The sequence below is a fragment of the Manis pentadactyla genome, chromosome 6, assembly GCF_030020395.1.
Source record: "Manis pentadactyla isolate mManPen7 chromosome 6, mManPen7.hap1, whole genome shotgun sequence".
Taxonomy (NCBI): domain Eukaryota; kingdom Metazoa; phylum Chordata; class Mammalia; order Pholidota; family Manidae; genus Manis; species Manis pentadactyla.
In genome coordinates, this window is record NC_080024.1 from 98,032,005 (window position 1) to 98,050,459 (window position 18,455).

An 18,455-nucleotide genomic window follows, 5' to 3' on the forward strand; every position below is an offset into this window, starting at 1 on the left:
CAAGTTTTTATTTTTAATATAAATTCTTAATATTTTTGTATAAACAGATATTTTTACACTTCTTGAAAAGGATCCTACCTCAAATAAAATTGCTTTTTACCTATTAGAACTTTTTTTTTAATTTTGGGGTTTTTTTCATGTTTGCTTTTGATCCTTAACAAAAGCAGCTGCTTCATCCTGGTGACTAGTTACAATGTCAGAGATTAAAAAGAGTAGCTGGGTTCTGATTCCACAGAAGGCAGTGAAGTATCAGTGACACTGTCTACCTCCCATGGTTAAGTCACCCTGTTGCACTTAAAAGAAGTTGTGTCATTTAAGGGGGTCATTTGGGAGATTAAATGAAACAATCTGAATAGCCCTCCAAACTCTGTTGAAGAATTCATCGCACACAAATAGGAAATGATCCTCTTCCTACTAACTTTCAGTTGCTTTTTCAGTGACACTCAGGCATAGCCAGCCCCTCACCCTGCCGGCTGCCTCCTGAGGAGGGAAGTTCTGGCCCCTTGGGAGGCAGCTAATGGGGGTGAGCTTGGCGTGAGGACACATTTGCTGTGGACTCGCTGTAGCCGAGGCATGTTTCCCGATCTCTGCCGGCCCCTCTCTCCTTAGGGGTGAGGTCTCTAAAGTGTCTGCCCACCCGATGGCGTGTCCAAGGGCACTGGTTTGCTGTAAACACCTTTCCCGTGAAGGCGGACTGACTCAGGAGCCCTCTCAGTTGATGCTGGTGCACAGACTCTGACTCCCTTCTTCTCTGTTTTGCCTTCCCACATCCTGTCGAATCTCTGCCTTAAGAGGCTGATCATTTGGTATGGAAGTCAATGCTGGCCTTTAATATCCTCCGGCATTCAGAGGGAGGCAGGACCCGCCATCCTGCATTACCGTTTTTAGATTGAATGTACTTGGCTGGCCGCAGGCAGCAGAGCCCAGAGTACGTCCTGGCAGAAGGCTGCTGACCGGAAGGTCTTAAGTGAGCTCACTCCTGGGGCCATGGGAACGGCCGTGCCCAGGCCCGCGGTGAACGGGAAGGGCGACGCACTGCCAGCCTCACTGCCCGGAGGTGCTCCCTGTTGAGTTGGAGCGTGGCCCGCGCCAGCGCCCATTCTCGCGGTGCAGAGGAGTCTCTGGGTTACTTAGATAAGGCTTTTCTATCTGAGCCAACTGAGAACTGCTAAAAACTGGACATATTTACGTAAAAATCCAGATTCCCTGCCTCTGGAAGTCATTAGGTGATGGAGCCAGGAGCGACACCTTTTTGTTAACTTTAGCAACTCACAAGACATCTCTGGTCACCTAGGCCCTTGATTTAGGGACTCAGACATGACTGCCGCCCGGAACACCTGCGTGCAGAGCAAGCCTTTGTCAGGTGTCTGTGTGGGCTCCTCGTCAGGGTGCTGTGGCCAACTGAGAAACACCACCATCGGGGGAAGTACGGTGGGAACAATGAAACCTTACACTCTGGTGATAAGGACAGACGAATCAGCATGCACTGCGGTGTCCAGGGAAAGCTGCATGGACGGTGTTGGATTTGAGCTAATGCTTTGATTCAGTCCCAGTTCACCCGGCCTTTTTTAAGTACCTACTGTGTGTTTTGCTCAGTATTTGGTACTGGGAATAAAAAGGTGATTGGTACATCCCCTGCTTCTTTAGAGGATTCATTATTTAGTGTACAAATAAAGACATGAAAACAAGGACAGTAAAAAAATACATGTTTGAATAAAAAATCTATAGATAGATAATGCAGTCACAAGAGTGTAGTCGATTCTGTACCTGAGGTAAGATTTTTTTTATAGAGGAGGTGATGAATGAATTGGTTTTATATAAACAAACTGGCCAGACCTGGGACTAGAGGAGAAATACTCCGATAGCGAGTTTGTGATGAGAAGAGACAGAGCTCACCGTGGATCCGGGTGGGTTTTGGCATGATGAGAGGAGGGTGGGAGCCAGATCTTGGAGGCCCTGTGTATCCAGCAGGGAGTCAGGCTTCACAGGCAGGAGAGCCACCCAAATCTTCCAGTCAGAGGATAGAGGGGCACACAGCCCAGTCTGTGCCACTGCCTCCTACTGCCCGTCCTGGGGCTGCCTGTAGGGCTAGGTCAGCAGACTCTCATGCCCTTTGCACTCCAACTAAGTTCAGCCCCAGCAGGACATGGGCAGGAAGAGAGTGAAGTCAAGGTCTTTATTTTCTAGCTTCCTCCCTTGAAGGGTCAGCAGGGAGCAGCTGTGTCTCCTCCTCTTGGGCAACCTTATTTCCGTTACTCTCTCCTTTGGCATCCGGCCTCCCCCTTACCCCTGCAGGCCTGTGCTGGAGGCTCTGCGGGTGCCATCCAGGTGGGCGCCATGCCTCCCTCGCAGCCCACCCACACCATTACCAATATCCCACTGTAAGCAAATCCTCTGTAAATTATCCTCACTTAAAGAATGATTCAATTTTAATTTTAAGCAGTAGTGTAGAAAATAGTTTCCTAGAATGGAAGAAGTCAAGAGGCAAAGCAATCAACTTGGAAAATTCGCCACAGTGAGAGATGAGGTGGTTGGAAACATACAGCAATGAGATAGAAAGGAACTGATTGAAACAGGACAGGTAATGCAGTTGAGTTGATGCCAGTTGGCTGTAGGGGGTTAGGGAAAGGGAGGAGTCAAAGATGACCCCCCAGGGTTCTGACTCAGGAGGCTGCTGGGTTTAAGAAGTAAAAAGATGACTTCAGTTTTGCGTATGCCAAGTCTGAGATCTTTGCGGGAGCCACTGGAGTATCGGGCAGACCAGTGTGGAATTTGGTAGAGATCTGGTTGGAGGGAAGGGTGTCAGCTTACAGCAGTTCTTGAAGCCAAGGTGAGAGAGCAGGTCCCCCAGTGCAGCTGAGAGAGTGGGAGAAGAAATTGCGCAGGAGAGGAGGACCTTGTGCACGGAACTCGGAGTGCACTGGAGGAGTCCAGTTTCACAGACCAAGAAGAGAGTGTGAGCCGAGGCGGAGGCACGCCGCTGGCACAGGTGGTTGGGAAGGCTGTCTGCGAGGGGCGCAGAGCCCGGCCGGGGGGACTGGGAAGCCAAGGCACCGGGGCCTGGATCGCCGCTGGCAGCGAAGAGCTATTGTATGTTCACTTATATATTCACTTGATCTACACATGTGTATTGGACACGGAGGTTCCTGAGTGAGATGGAAGCCATTCAGGTCGTGTTCTAAGTTGGGTAAAGGGATGACGGAAGTGGGCATGGAGGTGGGCTCACAATCCAAAGCAGTCTCCTGGTACCAAGCAATGAGATGGAAGCCAGGGTAGCAGCCATGAGCGCCAAGGGCAGAGGTTTCAAGGAAGAAAGGGCAAGACTCAGGAAAATGAGTATGGAAGACACATGAAGATGGCCCTGAAATATCTGCTATGACTTGTCACTGACCATGTTCACATCCAGGTCCTTCTCAGGTTCCATCCTGGTCATGATAACCGTGCCCCAGAAAATCAGTTTAAAGAAGCAACTGACTGATTAGATGCAATGGAAAATGCAATTCTCCCACTTTCAAAAAATAGGGAAACCATTTGTATGGTGTGAAATAGCTTGGCTGGTGAGAACAGGTCCTCTTAAGAATGAGTCAGTTTCGAATCCAGATCTAGCTGAGCTCAAGGAAGGAGTTTCAGATCGACAGTAATGGTCTGACCACTTTGTTTTGTATAATCTCACATGGAGAAATAAATAGAAATACTCACAGATGACTTATGGTGAAATTCATCATTTTTTGATTGATGATTTCTTTCTGTTCTTTGGCTTTAATTCCTGTTGTCTGTGGTGATGTGTTTTGTACCTTTGTGGTGAGGTTTGTTCTTTACTTTTCTCCCAATTCCACTTCCTCTCCTCCTCTCAAAAAAATCATGATTCTAGGACCTAATGAGAAGCAGTGTAGGAATCAGAATAGTGGGCACTGTGTTGTATTTCAAGTTTGCTTCTGTATTTTTTTTATTATACTTAAGACTAACAGAAATTTCCAAAACTGGTAATAAGAACAGAAAATTCATAGAATGTGAAATATAAATTACTTAATTATCATAAAAATAATCATATCCACCTTTATTTTTAAAAATCCCAATGAGATGCTATTTTTCTTCTGTCACACTGGCAACAATAATGAAAGTTTGGCAGTAAAGTGTCAGGTAAGCTACAAGGAAACATTGTGGTGGGAATGTACTCTCTGTGGGCATGCACAATCTCTGTGAAGGGCAGTTTGGTAATATCTATCAAGAATAAAAATGCTCTTGCCCTTTGGCCCAACAATTCCACATTCAAGCATTTTCCCACCAATGTACTTGCATTTACCACTCAGAGCCTTTGGTGCGGGGTGTTAACTCCAGCATCACTGGCTGCAAAAGACAGGAGTAAATGTGAGTGCCCTTCCATAGGGGACTGGCTAAATTAGGGAGGAATACTGTGCAGCTCTAAAAAAGGGTGAGACTGTTTTGTGGAGTGATACAGTAGCTGCGCAGAGTGTCACCCTTCGTTCTGAAAGGAGAGCATTGTGAGTACAGACAGACCGCGCCAGGTACCAGGGCCGCGTGGAGGGATGAGAGGATAACAGAGACTCTGAGGATAAGGTGGGTGTGGACACTCACCTGCCCTCCACCCTCTGGCACTTCTGAATATTTTGGCAATCACGTCTGTTAAGTCACCTTTAAAACTCATCACATTACTCAAGAAAAGGGAAACTGGCTCATTGACACCAGCAGCGTTGAAGGTATATGTGAGTTTTCACACACTGTTAGTGGAAGCGGACATTTACATAAAGCTGTTGAAGGCCATGTGCTGGTCGGCACAGCGCGGACTGGGAAAGCACAGGTGTTTGCTCAGCTGGGCCACTTTCACACCCCGGTCCTGTGGGTCTCGCGGACCTGTGGGACCTGCAGCCACGTGCGCACGCAAGATAAAGTATAGGGGCATTTGCATGGAATCCCGGGTTAAGTGCAAGCTGCTGCCCTGGCTTGTTTTGCTTCCTGAAAAATGGCACTGGTTTGGTTTTTTTTTTTTAAGTTTTTATTAAGGTATGATTGATATACACTCTTATGAAGGTTTCACATGAAAAAACAATGTGGTTACTACATTTACCCATATTATCAAGTCCCCACCCATACCCCAATGCAGTCACTGTCCATCAGTGCAGCAAGATGCCACAGAACCACTATGTGCCTTCTCTGGGCGACACTGTTCTCCCCATGACCCACACACCATGTGTACTAAAACATAATGCCCCTCAATCCCCTTCTACCTCCCTCCCCTCCCTCCCTCCCCACCCCTCCCCTTTGATGACCACTAGACCCTTCTTGGAGTCTGTGAATCTGCTGCCATTTTGTTCCTTCAGTTTTGCTTCACTGTTATACTCACATATGAGTGAAGTCATTTGGTACTTGTCTTTCTCTGCCTGGCTTATTTCAGTGAGCATAATACCCTCTAGCTCCATCCATGTTGTTGCAAATGGTAGGATTTGTTTCTTTCTTATGGCCGAATAGTATTCCATTGTGTATATGTACCACATCTTCTTTATCTATTCATCTACTGATGGACACTTCGGTTGCTTCCATATCTTGGCTATTGTAAAAAGTGCTGCTATAAACATAGGGGTGCATATGTTTTTTTGAATCTGAGAACTTGTATTCTTTGGGTAAATTCCAAGGAGTGGGATTCCCAGGTCAAATGGTATTTCTATTTTTAGTTTTTTGATGAACCTCCATATTGCTTTCCACAGTGGTTGAATTAGTTAAATTCCCTGGTTTGTTGAGAATTGTTCATGTCCTCACACTTGGAAATGGCCTGGTGGTTTTAAGTCTAGTTACTGAACCACTTCAATTGCCTTTCATTTGCACACCTGATGTTGGTGGCCTATCTCTGAAAGAGAGAAGAGCACAGAAGTGTGACAAGAATGCACACGCTCACTCAGTTTGAGGAGCACCTGCGTCAGGCCGCGGTGTGATGCTGGGGGTGCCCCGCCGGGGACAGACATGTCGTGGTGCCCGCAGCATTGCGGGCCCCTTGTCCTCGGCCCCTCTGCCACTGCGGCCGTTCTCAGCTCACTTGGTGTGGCACCACTTTTGTTACTGTCACTCTTTTCTACATTATCTTTTGTTTTTGGTTTATGCAACAATTTTCTTCTCCCAGCAATGAGGGAGACGCGGGCAGGATGTTGTCGTCTGGGTTCGGCGCTCCCGGATTCTAGAGGCCTCGGCAGTCTATGTTTATTTTCAGTCACACACACCAAGCCCACGGCGGTGTGATGGGCCGGGGACCAGCGGCCCCGCAGCTGCGGGTGGCCTGCTGCGGGCGTTCGCGGCGGGACCGGGCAGGGCGGGCAGGGTCGCAGGAGCCCGACCTTCCTCCGCGGACCGCGGGCCTGCGCTTTCTGGCCGGTGGCGAACGGGCAGCCCTGAGTCCGGCCCCGCCGCCCCGCCGTGTCCCAGCACGGCCGCTCTCGCCGTCAGCACGCTGTTCCCACTTCCCGCGGCTGACAGTGACCTTTTCCCTCCAAGGGAAGGAGCGCCCTGCGGCCCCCTCGGGCCTGTGCGCTCCAGGCGTCAGGGCGCAGGTGGGCATCGGGCCTCTTACCTCACAGGACACTCACGTACACGTGGTGTTTTCGAGGCGACAGTTACGTCTTTTCAACACAGTAAGTACGTAATATAGCTTTATAAATGTTTCATGAAAGTGGGGCAATATACCAATCTCTGCTTTTTAAATATTAGCCAAATCTCCATGAACTCTAATTGATGAGATGTTGCGTGCGGTGTGGAATCCGTTCCTGGGAGTTTCAGGCCCTGCAGATAGAGCAGCTCGCACAGTGGAGCCCCGTCATGAACTCATCAGAGCTGCTGAAAAATGACGCGGTTTCCTCGCCCTCCGAGAACAGTCTGTCTGACAGTGACATCTCAGGACAGATGTTCCGACGATCTCCAAACATTTTTATTTGGCAGCACAAAGACTCTGTTAGTCATGAAACGGTCTGTTAAAAAATTAGTTCCTCTCTGGAGGTTGTGGGAATGTGTGTCTTGTATATTGATGTCACATTCTGTCAGGGAAACTGCCTCAGAACTCTTTAGACTGTCCCCAACATGTGACTCTCTGAGGTCCCACCTGTAGGCTGCCGCGTCAAACAGAATATAGGAACCTACAAGCTCAGCACTCCCCAGAGCATCCAAGGTTGGCTCCTCTGAGAGTCATATTCTTTCATAAAACAACAGAAGCTAAGTAAAAAGCTCGTAGAAAATGGGTCTTGTGAAATACAGGGAGAGAAGTTAGCATTCATGTTCGCTGGCCATTTGCATTCTCCTGATACAGTCCACGTCCACAGCTTGCGCTTCGTGGTTCTAGACTCCTGTTAAGAGGAAACACTGCTGTTCTCAGACAGGCCTGGGCCAGCTGGGCCATGATTTCAGGTCCCTTACAAGAGACCCGGGTGGAACTATTCAAGAGTTGGAATTAAGACTGGTCATTGTCACTTCTCAAGTCCTGTCTTCTTGCCACTATTCTGACATGTACTTTCCACTCCTTCCAGCAAGACAGAGGTCAGTGGACCGTGGCCTGAGGCCCCATGTGACCTGCGGCCTATTGCTGTAAATACCGTTTGATTGCTGCTCTGATTTGTTTCCGTATAGTCTCTGGCCGCTTTGGAGATACATCACCAGAATTAAGTAACATCAACAGGGACCATTTGGCCCATGAAACCTACAGTGTTTACAGAACAAGTTTGCTGACCCCCAACAGAAAGTAGTATGTATTCTGTGACCCAGTATTTAGATATCTTACATTAAGATATCTGATGTATTTAGACCTTAAAGACATTTGTGGGATGTAAGAAATGTAAAATAATTATTTGGCTGTAGGTAACTAAACATCTGACTGGAAAATGTTTAAAATAATATGTGTACACAGAGAAACATATAAACTAAAATATTTGAGGACAATCTGAAAAATCTATATAGGAAAGAGCAAAGAGAAGTTAACTGACATTAGATAGTCAGTGACTAGTTGAATGAATGAATGGAAGGAATCTAGTTTTCTGATGTACAGTCTGTTCAAATGTTAAGACATTTGGTCATATTTAGCTGTTACTTTATATTTATTGTCATTCCTTCATCTGTGAATGTTAATCGCTCTCGGAATAGTTTCATCTAAGTGCTCCTGTGTGGATGTGAGTCTGAAGTCTTCCTGTCCAGTGTAGATAACAAACACTGGTGAGATGAGCAATTCAGGATTTATGCAGCTTAGTATTGACTCCCCAGCCGCCCCAAATAGGATTATTCATTTGGTCTATAAGCCAACATATATCTGAGGTGCAAATAGTGTAAGATCACAGACACAACAGAGAGATAACTAGGAAATGCTTCAAGGACAAGCTCTCAAACTGGGAGAAAGAAAAGGGGTGTTAACAGGATAGAGGTGCTTCTACCAAGAAACCCAAGGTCTGTTATCAGCAGTCATGACAGTAGGACAAGAAAAGAAAGTGTACGAATGCTAAAGCTCTATTTCATGAGAGGAAACATCTTATTTTGTCAGGAGATACATTTTTTCCCTAAGAGGGGTCTGAAACCTGATCTCTCACTAAGGAATTTACAGTATCTATAATCACAGTTTGAAGGAAATGCAGGGATATTCTAGACCTGCCCGAGCTGACACAGCAGCCACCAGCCACATGTGGGTGTCGCTAGTGTGAGCTGAGGTGTGGCACATACACAGGATTAAAGACTTCATGCAAAGAAAGAATGTAAAATATCTTAATCAATGGTTCCTAACTGAATTTAGATGTGTTGGTTTAAATATAAATATATATTGAAATTAATTTCCCCTCCTTTTACTTTTTAATGTGGCTGCTACAAAATATATAATCTCATGCTGGCTTGCACCATATTTCTGTTGGGCAGCACTCTTGTTCATTGGTGTGAAGTCCCGTTTGGTCCACAGGGTTAGGGCACAACAGATGCTTTTCTGAAGGGATGGAATGGAATAGGCATGTGGCTTCCAGGCAATCGCTCAGCTCAGATACCATCTGCAAACTACTTAATACATGTTTGGGATACATGAAGATCCCCCTGTCTTAGGAAAATTTTTCTAAAATATTGCTAACAAGTTCAAAATAAATTTTTCACTCTTGTGGAAAGATGATGTCATTGGTAGGTTTTCATAAACTATACCTGTTTTAACAAGATCTTGAATTGTGTTCAGGTTCCAAATCTATAATTTCTTTTCTTAGTCTTGTAACAAATTAGAAAATATAAATCACATTTATATATATTATATATATGTTTTTATAGTATATAGTAGATATATTATAGAATATACGTTTGTAATTTCCAATTACAAATCACTGTAAATGTTGGCAAATAGCTGGTGGTTCTGCATATTCCAAGCAGATGGACTTATAAATTGGAGCTCTCCCTGATGTCTACTTTTGTCCCTTTGTGTATTACATCCCAATGCTGAAAGATTGTCTGTTTTATCATAGAAGATAATTTGAGCTGCTTATCTAATTAATCTACTCTTTGACTGGGTTGGTTCCTGAAAATTATTGCTTGAGATTCTGTACAGTATTCAAATAATAACTTTTAAGTAGACTAATAATATGCCATTGCTTTCTTTCTCTGATCAATGAAAATAGTCATCTAATACTCAGAAACAAATAAGCCTTATGTATAGTAATATATATAGCTCACCTTTTACTTATCATTTTTAAAACTTGCAGTTACTAATGCATGCTTTGCTGTTTGCCAATCCCAGGACTAAAGTAAATTTCTTTTATTCAGTAGAGATTTATTAAGTACCTGTTGTATGCAAGGTATCATGCTTCCCCAAGTTGAGACATGTTGAATTTGGTGGTAATGGAACTTAAAAGTATAAATGTCCAATAGATTCTTAGATCTATATGTCTCCAGAGGTTAGAAGAAACTCCAACTATATCAAGTATATTAATTATGTATTTATACAGTTATTTGCACAGGAAAAATTCAAATACTTAACCACTGATCTTCATCTTAAAATAAGCAAGAGATGCTTTTTGATACCCATTGAATTGTCTAATTTAAAAAGTACCCAGTGCTAGCAAGATTGTGATCCAACTAGGAAGCACATAGGCTACCAGTAGAAATCTAAGTTGGTACAGGTATTTTGGGAAGCAATACAGCCATGCATGTTAAACAGAAGGAATTGTGTGGTACCCTTTGATTTGATAACCCTACTCTGGAAAACTCCCCTGCAAAAGTGAGCCAGTTAGAGAAAAAAATCCCTGTGCATCTTGAGAAATGGAAAGGGAGCTGAGAGTTGTAAATGATTGCTTGTGCTGAGGACTTTAAATGCATCAGCTAATCCTCACAGCAGTCCTCTGAAGTGCCCCCACTTTACAGGTGACAAAACAAGGCTCAGATGGATTAGTACTTTGTCAGTGTCATGAAACTTGTAAGTGGAAGAGTTTGCCCTTAAGTTAGGCATCTGCTTCACTCAAATTAATTTTATAAGAATAGAAAAATAGTTAAATCCATTACGAAGTGTTGTGCCACCATTGTTAAGTGTGGTTGTGTGAGGAAATGTAGGAAAATAAAAAAGCAGTATGAAACTGGATACACCAGAATTATTAAGAATGTGTACACGGACTAGGCAGAAGAGAGACAAATGAAAAGTTTAGTTATGATGGCAGAATTTGTTTAAAAAAGTAATATTGAAATTGACATAATCTTTTTAATTTTTTTAAAATTCTCTTGTTTTTTGTGAAAAGGGTGTAATCTAACGTATTTTGGCTGTATTTTGGAATGTATTAAGCATACCCCTACAAACTTCTAGAGCTGTCACATCACATCTGGCACATCCTCTGCTTTGTCCCTGCCTGCCCCTTACCTCCTGAAAGCACCCCCCAGTGGGGTCCATCACCAGCAAAATCTCCTGAATATTTCCCTCACGCTGCGGCTATTGGGTCCAGCTCACGGTCCCTGGGAGGATGGGATGTGCCCCCCGGCATGCATCCTGACTCCTTGCCCCTCTTTATATATATGAGTATGAGCATAACGTCTCATACTCACCTGGCAGGTTCACAGCCCCAGCTGAGTCTTTGTATCTCTGCCCTCTTTGTACCAGGCCCTGTACGTCCGATATTGGCTGGAGAGAAACACACAACTGTACTGTTTGGTGTCAGCTTTAACTCATGACCATGAGCCCCAAGTGGGAACACCGCTGCCTGGCAGTCATTTCTTGTCATTGCTCTCTCGGGACTTTCTACAATCTTCTCTTCCCTTCATTCTCCAGCACCTCCTCCCTCATCCTTATTCTCAGCTGACGCCTTCCTTCTGGCTTTTGCTGGAAGTGGTGAAGCAGTGAAAGGGGCTCCAGCAGCCCACTGAGTGACCTCAGGTGAGCGCCCGTGGCAGGCAGCCCCTCTGCTTTGCCTCTTGCCCACGGGGATGCCCCAGTAATCCTCCTGCCCACAGCTTGTGCCTCTCTGCTGGTCATCCCCGTCAGCATCCATCCTGATAAGGAAGACGCAGCACACCCTGGGGCCCACCCCTTCCCCCCACCCCTTCCCCACCCTCAGCTGCCACGACATTCTCTCCTGCCCTGCATGGCAGAGGTCCCCAAAATGTCATCATGTGTCCATTCCTGCCATCCCCAGTCTGCCCGCTGTTCAGTCATGCTTTAGCCCAGCTATCCCACTGCTTGTCCCAAAGGCCCCGCTAAATACAAGCTGCCTGGCCAGTGTTCGCAGCCCCATGAGCAGCACGTGACATCACTATCGCTCCCTCCCCTTGAAGCCAAGTCCGCAGGCTCCTGGAATGTGCCCCTTCTGGATCTTCCTCTTAGCCCCTGGTAAGTCCTTCTCTGTCTCTCAAGGCCCAAGCCGTAGACTTCTCTGTCTACATTTAATATAAGCCCATAGGCATCATCATTAAAGTGTCACGGCTTTAAATATCATCTGTGGGCTGGTGGCTCCCGGATTTATTATTTCCAGCCAGACCTCTCTCTGAGGTCCCACCTGTACATCCACCTGCGAGCCTTTGGGAGGCCCTCGCCCACGTGTCTGATGGATATCTCAGACTGAGCTGGCCGTCCTGAGCTCCCAGTCCTGCCACAGCCCCTCCAACCTGCCCGTGATAATTAAGGACAGCTCTCCCTTCTGCCGCGTGGCCAGGTTCCTGTCCCATTCTCACCTCTCTGCACCCCTGCCTTCTCATGCCTGGCTTATGGCTGGAGCTCCTAGCTGGTGTCTCTGCCTCTGCACGTTTATAGCCTGTTCTCAGCAGGGCGACCAGAGCAGTCCTTCCATGGCATCTTCCACACTCACTCCCTGCTGGCTCGCCACCCATTCAGACGAAGAGCTCCAGTTTGACCACACAGTGTTTCTCTGACCTTCAGCTCCTTCTTGTCCTTTTGTTGCCCACTCCAGCCACACTGGCAGCACGCCGGGCAGGCACCCACCACCCACCTGTGGGTCTTTGTGCCGGCTGTTGCTTCTTGAATTCTAAGAAGTCAACCCCCAGCTCGGTGAGAAGCCACCGCCTGAGCCCTGCCTTCTCCCGCCCCCTGGGCTCTCCGTGCCCCATGTGCAGTAGCTCGGTAGTGCCTCTTCGCAGCTGACATAGTGTATACTCTGCTCGTTTTCACATTCACCATCCATCTCCCCCTACCATGCAGGACTCTAGAGGACAGAGAATTATATCTGGTCTATCTATGATTTATCTCCAGCATCTGGGATAATGCCTCCACCTAAGAGATGCTTAAAAACATGGGTTGGGAATATAAATGGAAGTTTCCTTATTTCTAACCAATGCCCACAGACATGCTGAAGAGATCTGCCTCACAACAGCTTGTAATTTTCCTTCAGGTTTCTCAAGTGTTATACTGTAAAGAGCTTCAGAAGTGACTACTAAGAAATCATATGTGTTTAACTTGATTACGTGGGGTCTTTTACTCTACTAAAACCAACTCCTCCAGCATGTACCAGTAGTTTCACAAACATTGAAAATATATAACGAGCATGACAGATCCCTGGCATTTGGGGGATGATGTTCCAGGTTCTTCAGAAATCCCATTTGGGGGAAGCACGATAGCATATTCCACTCCTACGAATCTCACGCGTGGCAGTGAAAACGAGGAAGGAAGCTGTGTGCGGCACCAGGTGCCAAGGGCTCCCAGGACCCTGCTCCAGGCGGAGGCCTGCTCGCCTGCCCCCATGCCCCGCTCCACACCGGTCCCAAGCTCGGCAGCGTCGCACGTCCTGGCAGCTCCCAGGCCCTGAGCACTGCGCACATGCCCTGGAAGCCAGGGCATCGATCCCGCGAAAGCCAAGGGTCCGCTCTGTTGTTTTATCCTACTTGCAAAACTTTTAAATGCTAAGTTTAAAAAATTAGTTCCCCCAGACCACTGAGCCTTCGTTTTGAAATATAATATGTGCAGGCATTGTTACAACTAAGTGAGAAGGTAGTCGACTTACTGTTAAAAACAAAATGAGCAATCATTTATAAGACAGCCAATTTTCACTTTGAGATCAGGTTACAAATAAGCATCCATTTAGTCTGATTTTGGTCCTCTGGTAATAAACTCTGAATGGAAACAAAAAAAGGAAAACATAGGTCTTAGTTTTTAAGCTTTTAAAATACATATGCTAGTTGAAGAAACCCTTCTGCAGGGTAGCTTTTTTCCCCCGGTAAGGATCAGAAGCTTTGGACGAAGCCAAGTGGGAGTAGGGAAGGGGAAGAGCCACAGTGACAGCTGTCCAGCACAAGCATCTCATGTCTCTTCTGTTTACCATGCACTTTAGGGCAATTCAAGCTGCTGGAACAAGACCGAGATATAAAGGAGCCAGTGCAATATTTCAACAGTGTGGAGGAGGTGGCCAAAGCATTTCCTGAGCGTGTGTACGTCATGGAGGAAATAACATTCAACGTGAAGGTAGGTCTGGAAGAGCCAAATGTTTATCCTCATTGGAACGGGGCTCACTCTCGGGTCTCTGTACACGGGAGGGGCATCTGTGCGTCTCAGGGGCGTTCCAGCCTCCTGCTGATGTCAGTGGCCACCCTGCATGCGCTGCAGCAGCCCTGACCCTCAGCAGATTACTGTGCTGGGGTAACTGCTAAGGCAGATCAAGGGATTGTTGTTTACTTTGGACTTTACTCCCCACTGTGTGACAGTTTGGCCAGATCCTCAGTGAGGTGGGTGCTGCATCCGGGGGAGCCGGCACGTGCATCTGATGACCCTGGGACCCAGCACCTGGTGAAGGGAGAACAGGGTTCTGCTTGCCGCCAGCGTCTGCCCGTCCTGCCCTTGCTAGACCAAACGGGACACACGGAGAATTGGCGCCTAGAATGTGGCCCAGAGGTTCTTGCTGATCCTTGTTTATCAGGGAGAAGCTCAACAGTGTTCACTGTGCTGCAGTTTGAGGGTTTTCATTTTGTTTTGTTTTGCTTTTGTTCTTAAAGGGACACTCTGTTCCTCCTCCGTGCAGAGCAAGTTCCTTTGACTAGATCTGCTGTAAAGACAGACTCTTCAGGGCAACCATGCCATCAGTGAGGCCCGACCTGATTGCCTGCAAACCACCACGTTTTCAGCCACCACCACAATTAGACTAAAACACTTTAGAAAGTGTTCACACTGAAAGGAGTTTCTGCTTAACCTCATTTCTGCTGGAAGTCCAGCTAAGCCCCATTCTCTGAACATTTCAGGGTGTAGGGAGCCAGATGACTGTTTCTTGGAAATCCACTCTATGGGAAAGACAGGCTGCAGGTGTCTCAGCCAGGATGCAGCAGTGTCCTTGCGGCTGAGTAGCCCCCACACTGCTGGGGGGCAAGGTGCCCGAGGCAGCCTCCTTAGGGTGAAGTGGGTCTGCCTATTTGATTAACTGAGTAGTTCTTTCTTCCAGTTCTAAAACATGGCTGCTGTAGTCTACTTTTTTAAAGTTTTATTGCAGAAATGGGTAAGATTTTTGTGTTTTGAAAATTCTTTGCTAACCAAATCATGCTTATATTTTAAAATATTTATAACTTAAGTTCTTTAGCAGCCCAGTCTGTGAGTCAAGACACCTTATCTTCATTTATATTGAAATTTGTGAGAATATGTTCATTTTTAAACTTACTTTACTTGATCATTTTAAATTTATTGATCAAATCCTGTCCATTTGTGTCTTGATATGATTTAAATCTCTCCTTGAAACTAATATTTAGAATTACCTAAGCGAAAAAAATTGTTGAAAGAAAAGTTAATACTTTTAAAACTCTTTTTGGAAACATTTAATTGGTTGATAAATGATGAGATGTGAAACAGAAAAAAATTATGATTTTTAAGATTTTTGTCAAGTATTTAACATAAGCCCCAAATATATACCCCAACTCAGCCTATTGTGCTATGTTGTTCATGTAAAAGATGCCTCTAGCAGCTTCTTTTTTGTGAATTTGTATGAAATCAGCAATGATTGAAAAAATAATACTGAAACCCATACATTTTGATACTTTATTTTACAGAATACCGTGATCAACTGTACTGTTGAAAATGTGTAAGAAAGATGTCATTTAAACTTTAAAATGTCATTTATGCTTAAAAGTGGTTAAGATGGTAAATTTTATGTTACGTATATTTCACCACAATTTTTTTAAGGCAAAAAAAAAAAGTTTCAAAGGCACAGATAAGTGTATAAAATGCAAATTTATAACATCCATAGAACTAATTGGATTTGGGTTGGGTTCCTGTGTTACACATACGTGTTTAATACCTCTGGTTCGTTACTTCTGGGTTTTAGGAAACCATCACACACAGCAGGCACTAATCATTAAGGCATCATTCAATTATATTCAAAGAAGAAAAATTTGATAAAGGAACCTAAGGAAATTTGCCCAAAGACATACATACACAAAGGTCTGTGTGCTTAGCGATTAAATGCCCATGTAAGTAAATAAACCGAGAAGATTCGTGGAAAAAATATCTAGATACCACCTGGAACAAAATAAAATAAAATAAAAACAATGTTGGAAGTCACGGTCTTCCGTGAGAACTGATCACAGGGTACGTGTGCCTCTATGCAGCACTCCGTGCAGAGCTAAGCCAGGGTGAGGACAAGCTTCGCGTGGGTATCACTTTGCCTGGAGAAGGAGCAAAAAGTGAAAAACTATACAACTCTTTCATAAATATAGCTATTGTAAATGTTATTAAATATAGCAGTTTTTTTAAGCATAGCAGAATTCAGACCTTCTTGGAGAATTTTACCCTCTACTCTCTTTCAAATACAGCATAAATTAGACCAAGAGGATAAACAGCTGAAGAAATGTTAAAAACTGGTAGCTAACTGGCATCATGATAATCAAAAGGCACAATTATTATATGAAATAAAGAAATAGATGTGAATGTATATTTATATATGTTTGCAGCTACAAGTTGAAATTAAGCATGAAAAGAATATGGAGTAGAGCAAGAGAATTGAAAGAATAGGAACTCCAGTGTTGTAATTTCCAAGACTATTGCAAATTTTTAACCAAAATTTAATGGGTAGGATTAGTACTGCTTACACACTTATTTAAAAATAAGGCATTCCTTTTATCTTGAAACTAAATAAGGAAAATGTTTTTAAAAGATACCTTGATGTGTTTAAAATTATCTGCCTAATTGCCCCATTACTGATTTAACTGCATAGAATGGATTAATCTATGTTAAGTGTTTAGTTCTTTCTTTATTTATTTATTTTTTGAAGCAGAATAAAAGTTTTATTTAAAGTTACTTAGAGAGAAAGTGCTGGTGACCTTAGAGAGAGAGGAGTGCCCTGAAAGGTTGGAGAGAAAGAGTTTAAGATTAAAAGGTCACACACTTAGAAAGTGTGGGCGACCTCAGGGAGAGGAGCACCAAGTGTTTAGTTCTTTAACAAGCAAATATATTTTGAGCAACTACTGTATGCCCTCCACTTTTGTAGACACTGTGAGTAAGTAGTGAATATGAAAACCCTGGAGGTTATAGTCTATTGTGGAGGCAGACAGTAAAGACATATATAAATACTTCCTCCAAATGAGGAGGTGGAGGAGACATGTCTGGAGTTTGGGGCACATATTTGAGGCTCCTCAGCTCCTAGGTGGCATTTGAAGCTACAGGGCTACCTGAGCTCATCTATGGCAGTTGTTCTCAACCAGGGCAGATTTTCTTCCAGGGGACATTTGACAATGTCAGGATATACCATACTGATTGCTGAGTTTAGGGAGAGAAGAATGCTACTGGCCCCCTGGTAGAGAACGGGGGTGCTGTGAAAAACCCTGCAGTGCCCTGGCCAGCCCCCACATCAAAGAATGATCTTGGCCCAGAATGTCAGTCGTGCTGAGAAACTCTAACCTGGAAATGAGATGAAAAGAAGAGGAGACTGAGGCTGAGCCCTGGAACACCCCAGCTCTGGGGTCTGGAAGAGATTGAAGGGAGGGCAGTGAGGTAGGAAGGCATAGGCACATGGGTATCCCAGCAGCCGACAGGGGGGTGCTCCAAGGAGGAGTGGGAGACTCGGGTGCTTCCTGGCGATCGGGTCAGATGGGGCTGAGAACTAGGCCCTAAACCCGGCAAAGTGGGACCCTGGGTGGCCTCGAGTGGAGGGAAATAATAATCAGCTCAGAGACCCAGACAGTAAGTTAGCCAGGGTAGCACGATGCAGGGTCTCAGCGTTTTGTCAACGTAAATTTCCAGTGAGATTACTCAGCACTGACCTTCAGCTGCCTGGGTGCAGGTATGAATAAGCAGAGAGCTGGGTTCAGTCAGACTTGGGGTTCTACTAGGTGAGTGTGGCAGATCAGCGAACATGACCCTGTGCCCTTGAGAGAGAGAGAGCACGCACCATGGACTGCATGTGAGTGCAGGAGGCTCCCCCCAAGGAAACCGGAGACGCTGGTGGGCTTCAGGGACTTCTGACCCGGGTATGTTCCAGGAAGTGAGGTGCCAGAGAGGAGAGTGTGGAATGCTTGAAATGGAGCTTTAGGCAGTAATACAGGAAGCCACAGGAGTAGCTGATTTTTTTAGTCAAAGTGTGTCCCCTTGAGTGGGTGCTGAGGTGGTAGGAACATACATGGGAGGTGAGAAGGTCAAGGAAATGAAGGAGCATGTGGGCAGGTAACCTCTCACGGGCCTGTGTCCACTTCCTCCAGCCCCTCCAAAGCTGGCGGCATTCGGCTTGTCTAGAACAGCAGTCACCTGCCTCTTTCACAGCCTTTCCTTTATCCGTCCAGGTTTAGGTTCCCACGGTGAGAATGTTGTCCTTGTTTACCTCCTTTCCTGCATGTTTGTGTTTAACTGTCACAGGCATTTCTTTGTAATTAGGCCTCAGTTTTTTCCTCAACCATCTCTACTGTCATGTTTATGTCTAAAGTCAGAAGACGTCCTATTTCTGAGCCGGCCATCCCAACCAAAGGCCCATTCCTCTACCTTCTAATGAGACAAACAGCTGAACCAACGATTGTGAGGCATGTGTCCCTCTGTAAACAAGCTCCTGTAATCT

At 45.3% G+C, this 18,455-nt stretch overlaps 1 protein-coding gene across 2 annotated transcripts in view; it reads left to right on the forward strand.

The window, feature by feature from the left end:
* The window catches only part of GAREM1 (GRB2 associated regulator of MAPK1 subtype 1), a 186,463-nt gene that overhangs the window by 139,826 nt on the left and 28,182 nt on the right, over positions 1 to 18,455 (forward strand). For both annotated transcript variants that reach the window (XM_036885524.2, XM_036885533.2), the window contains exon 3: positions 13,767 to 13,897. In XM_036885524.2, the coding sequence (XP_036741419.2) occupies positions 13,767 to 13,897 (131 nt within the window). The remainder of the gene's footprint in view (positions 1 to 13,766; positions 13,898 to 18,455) is intronic.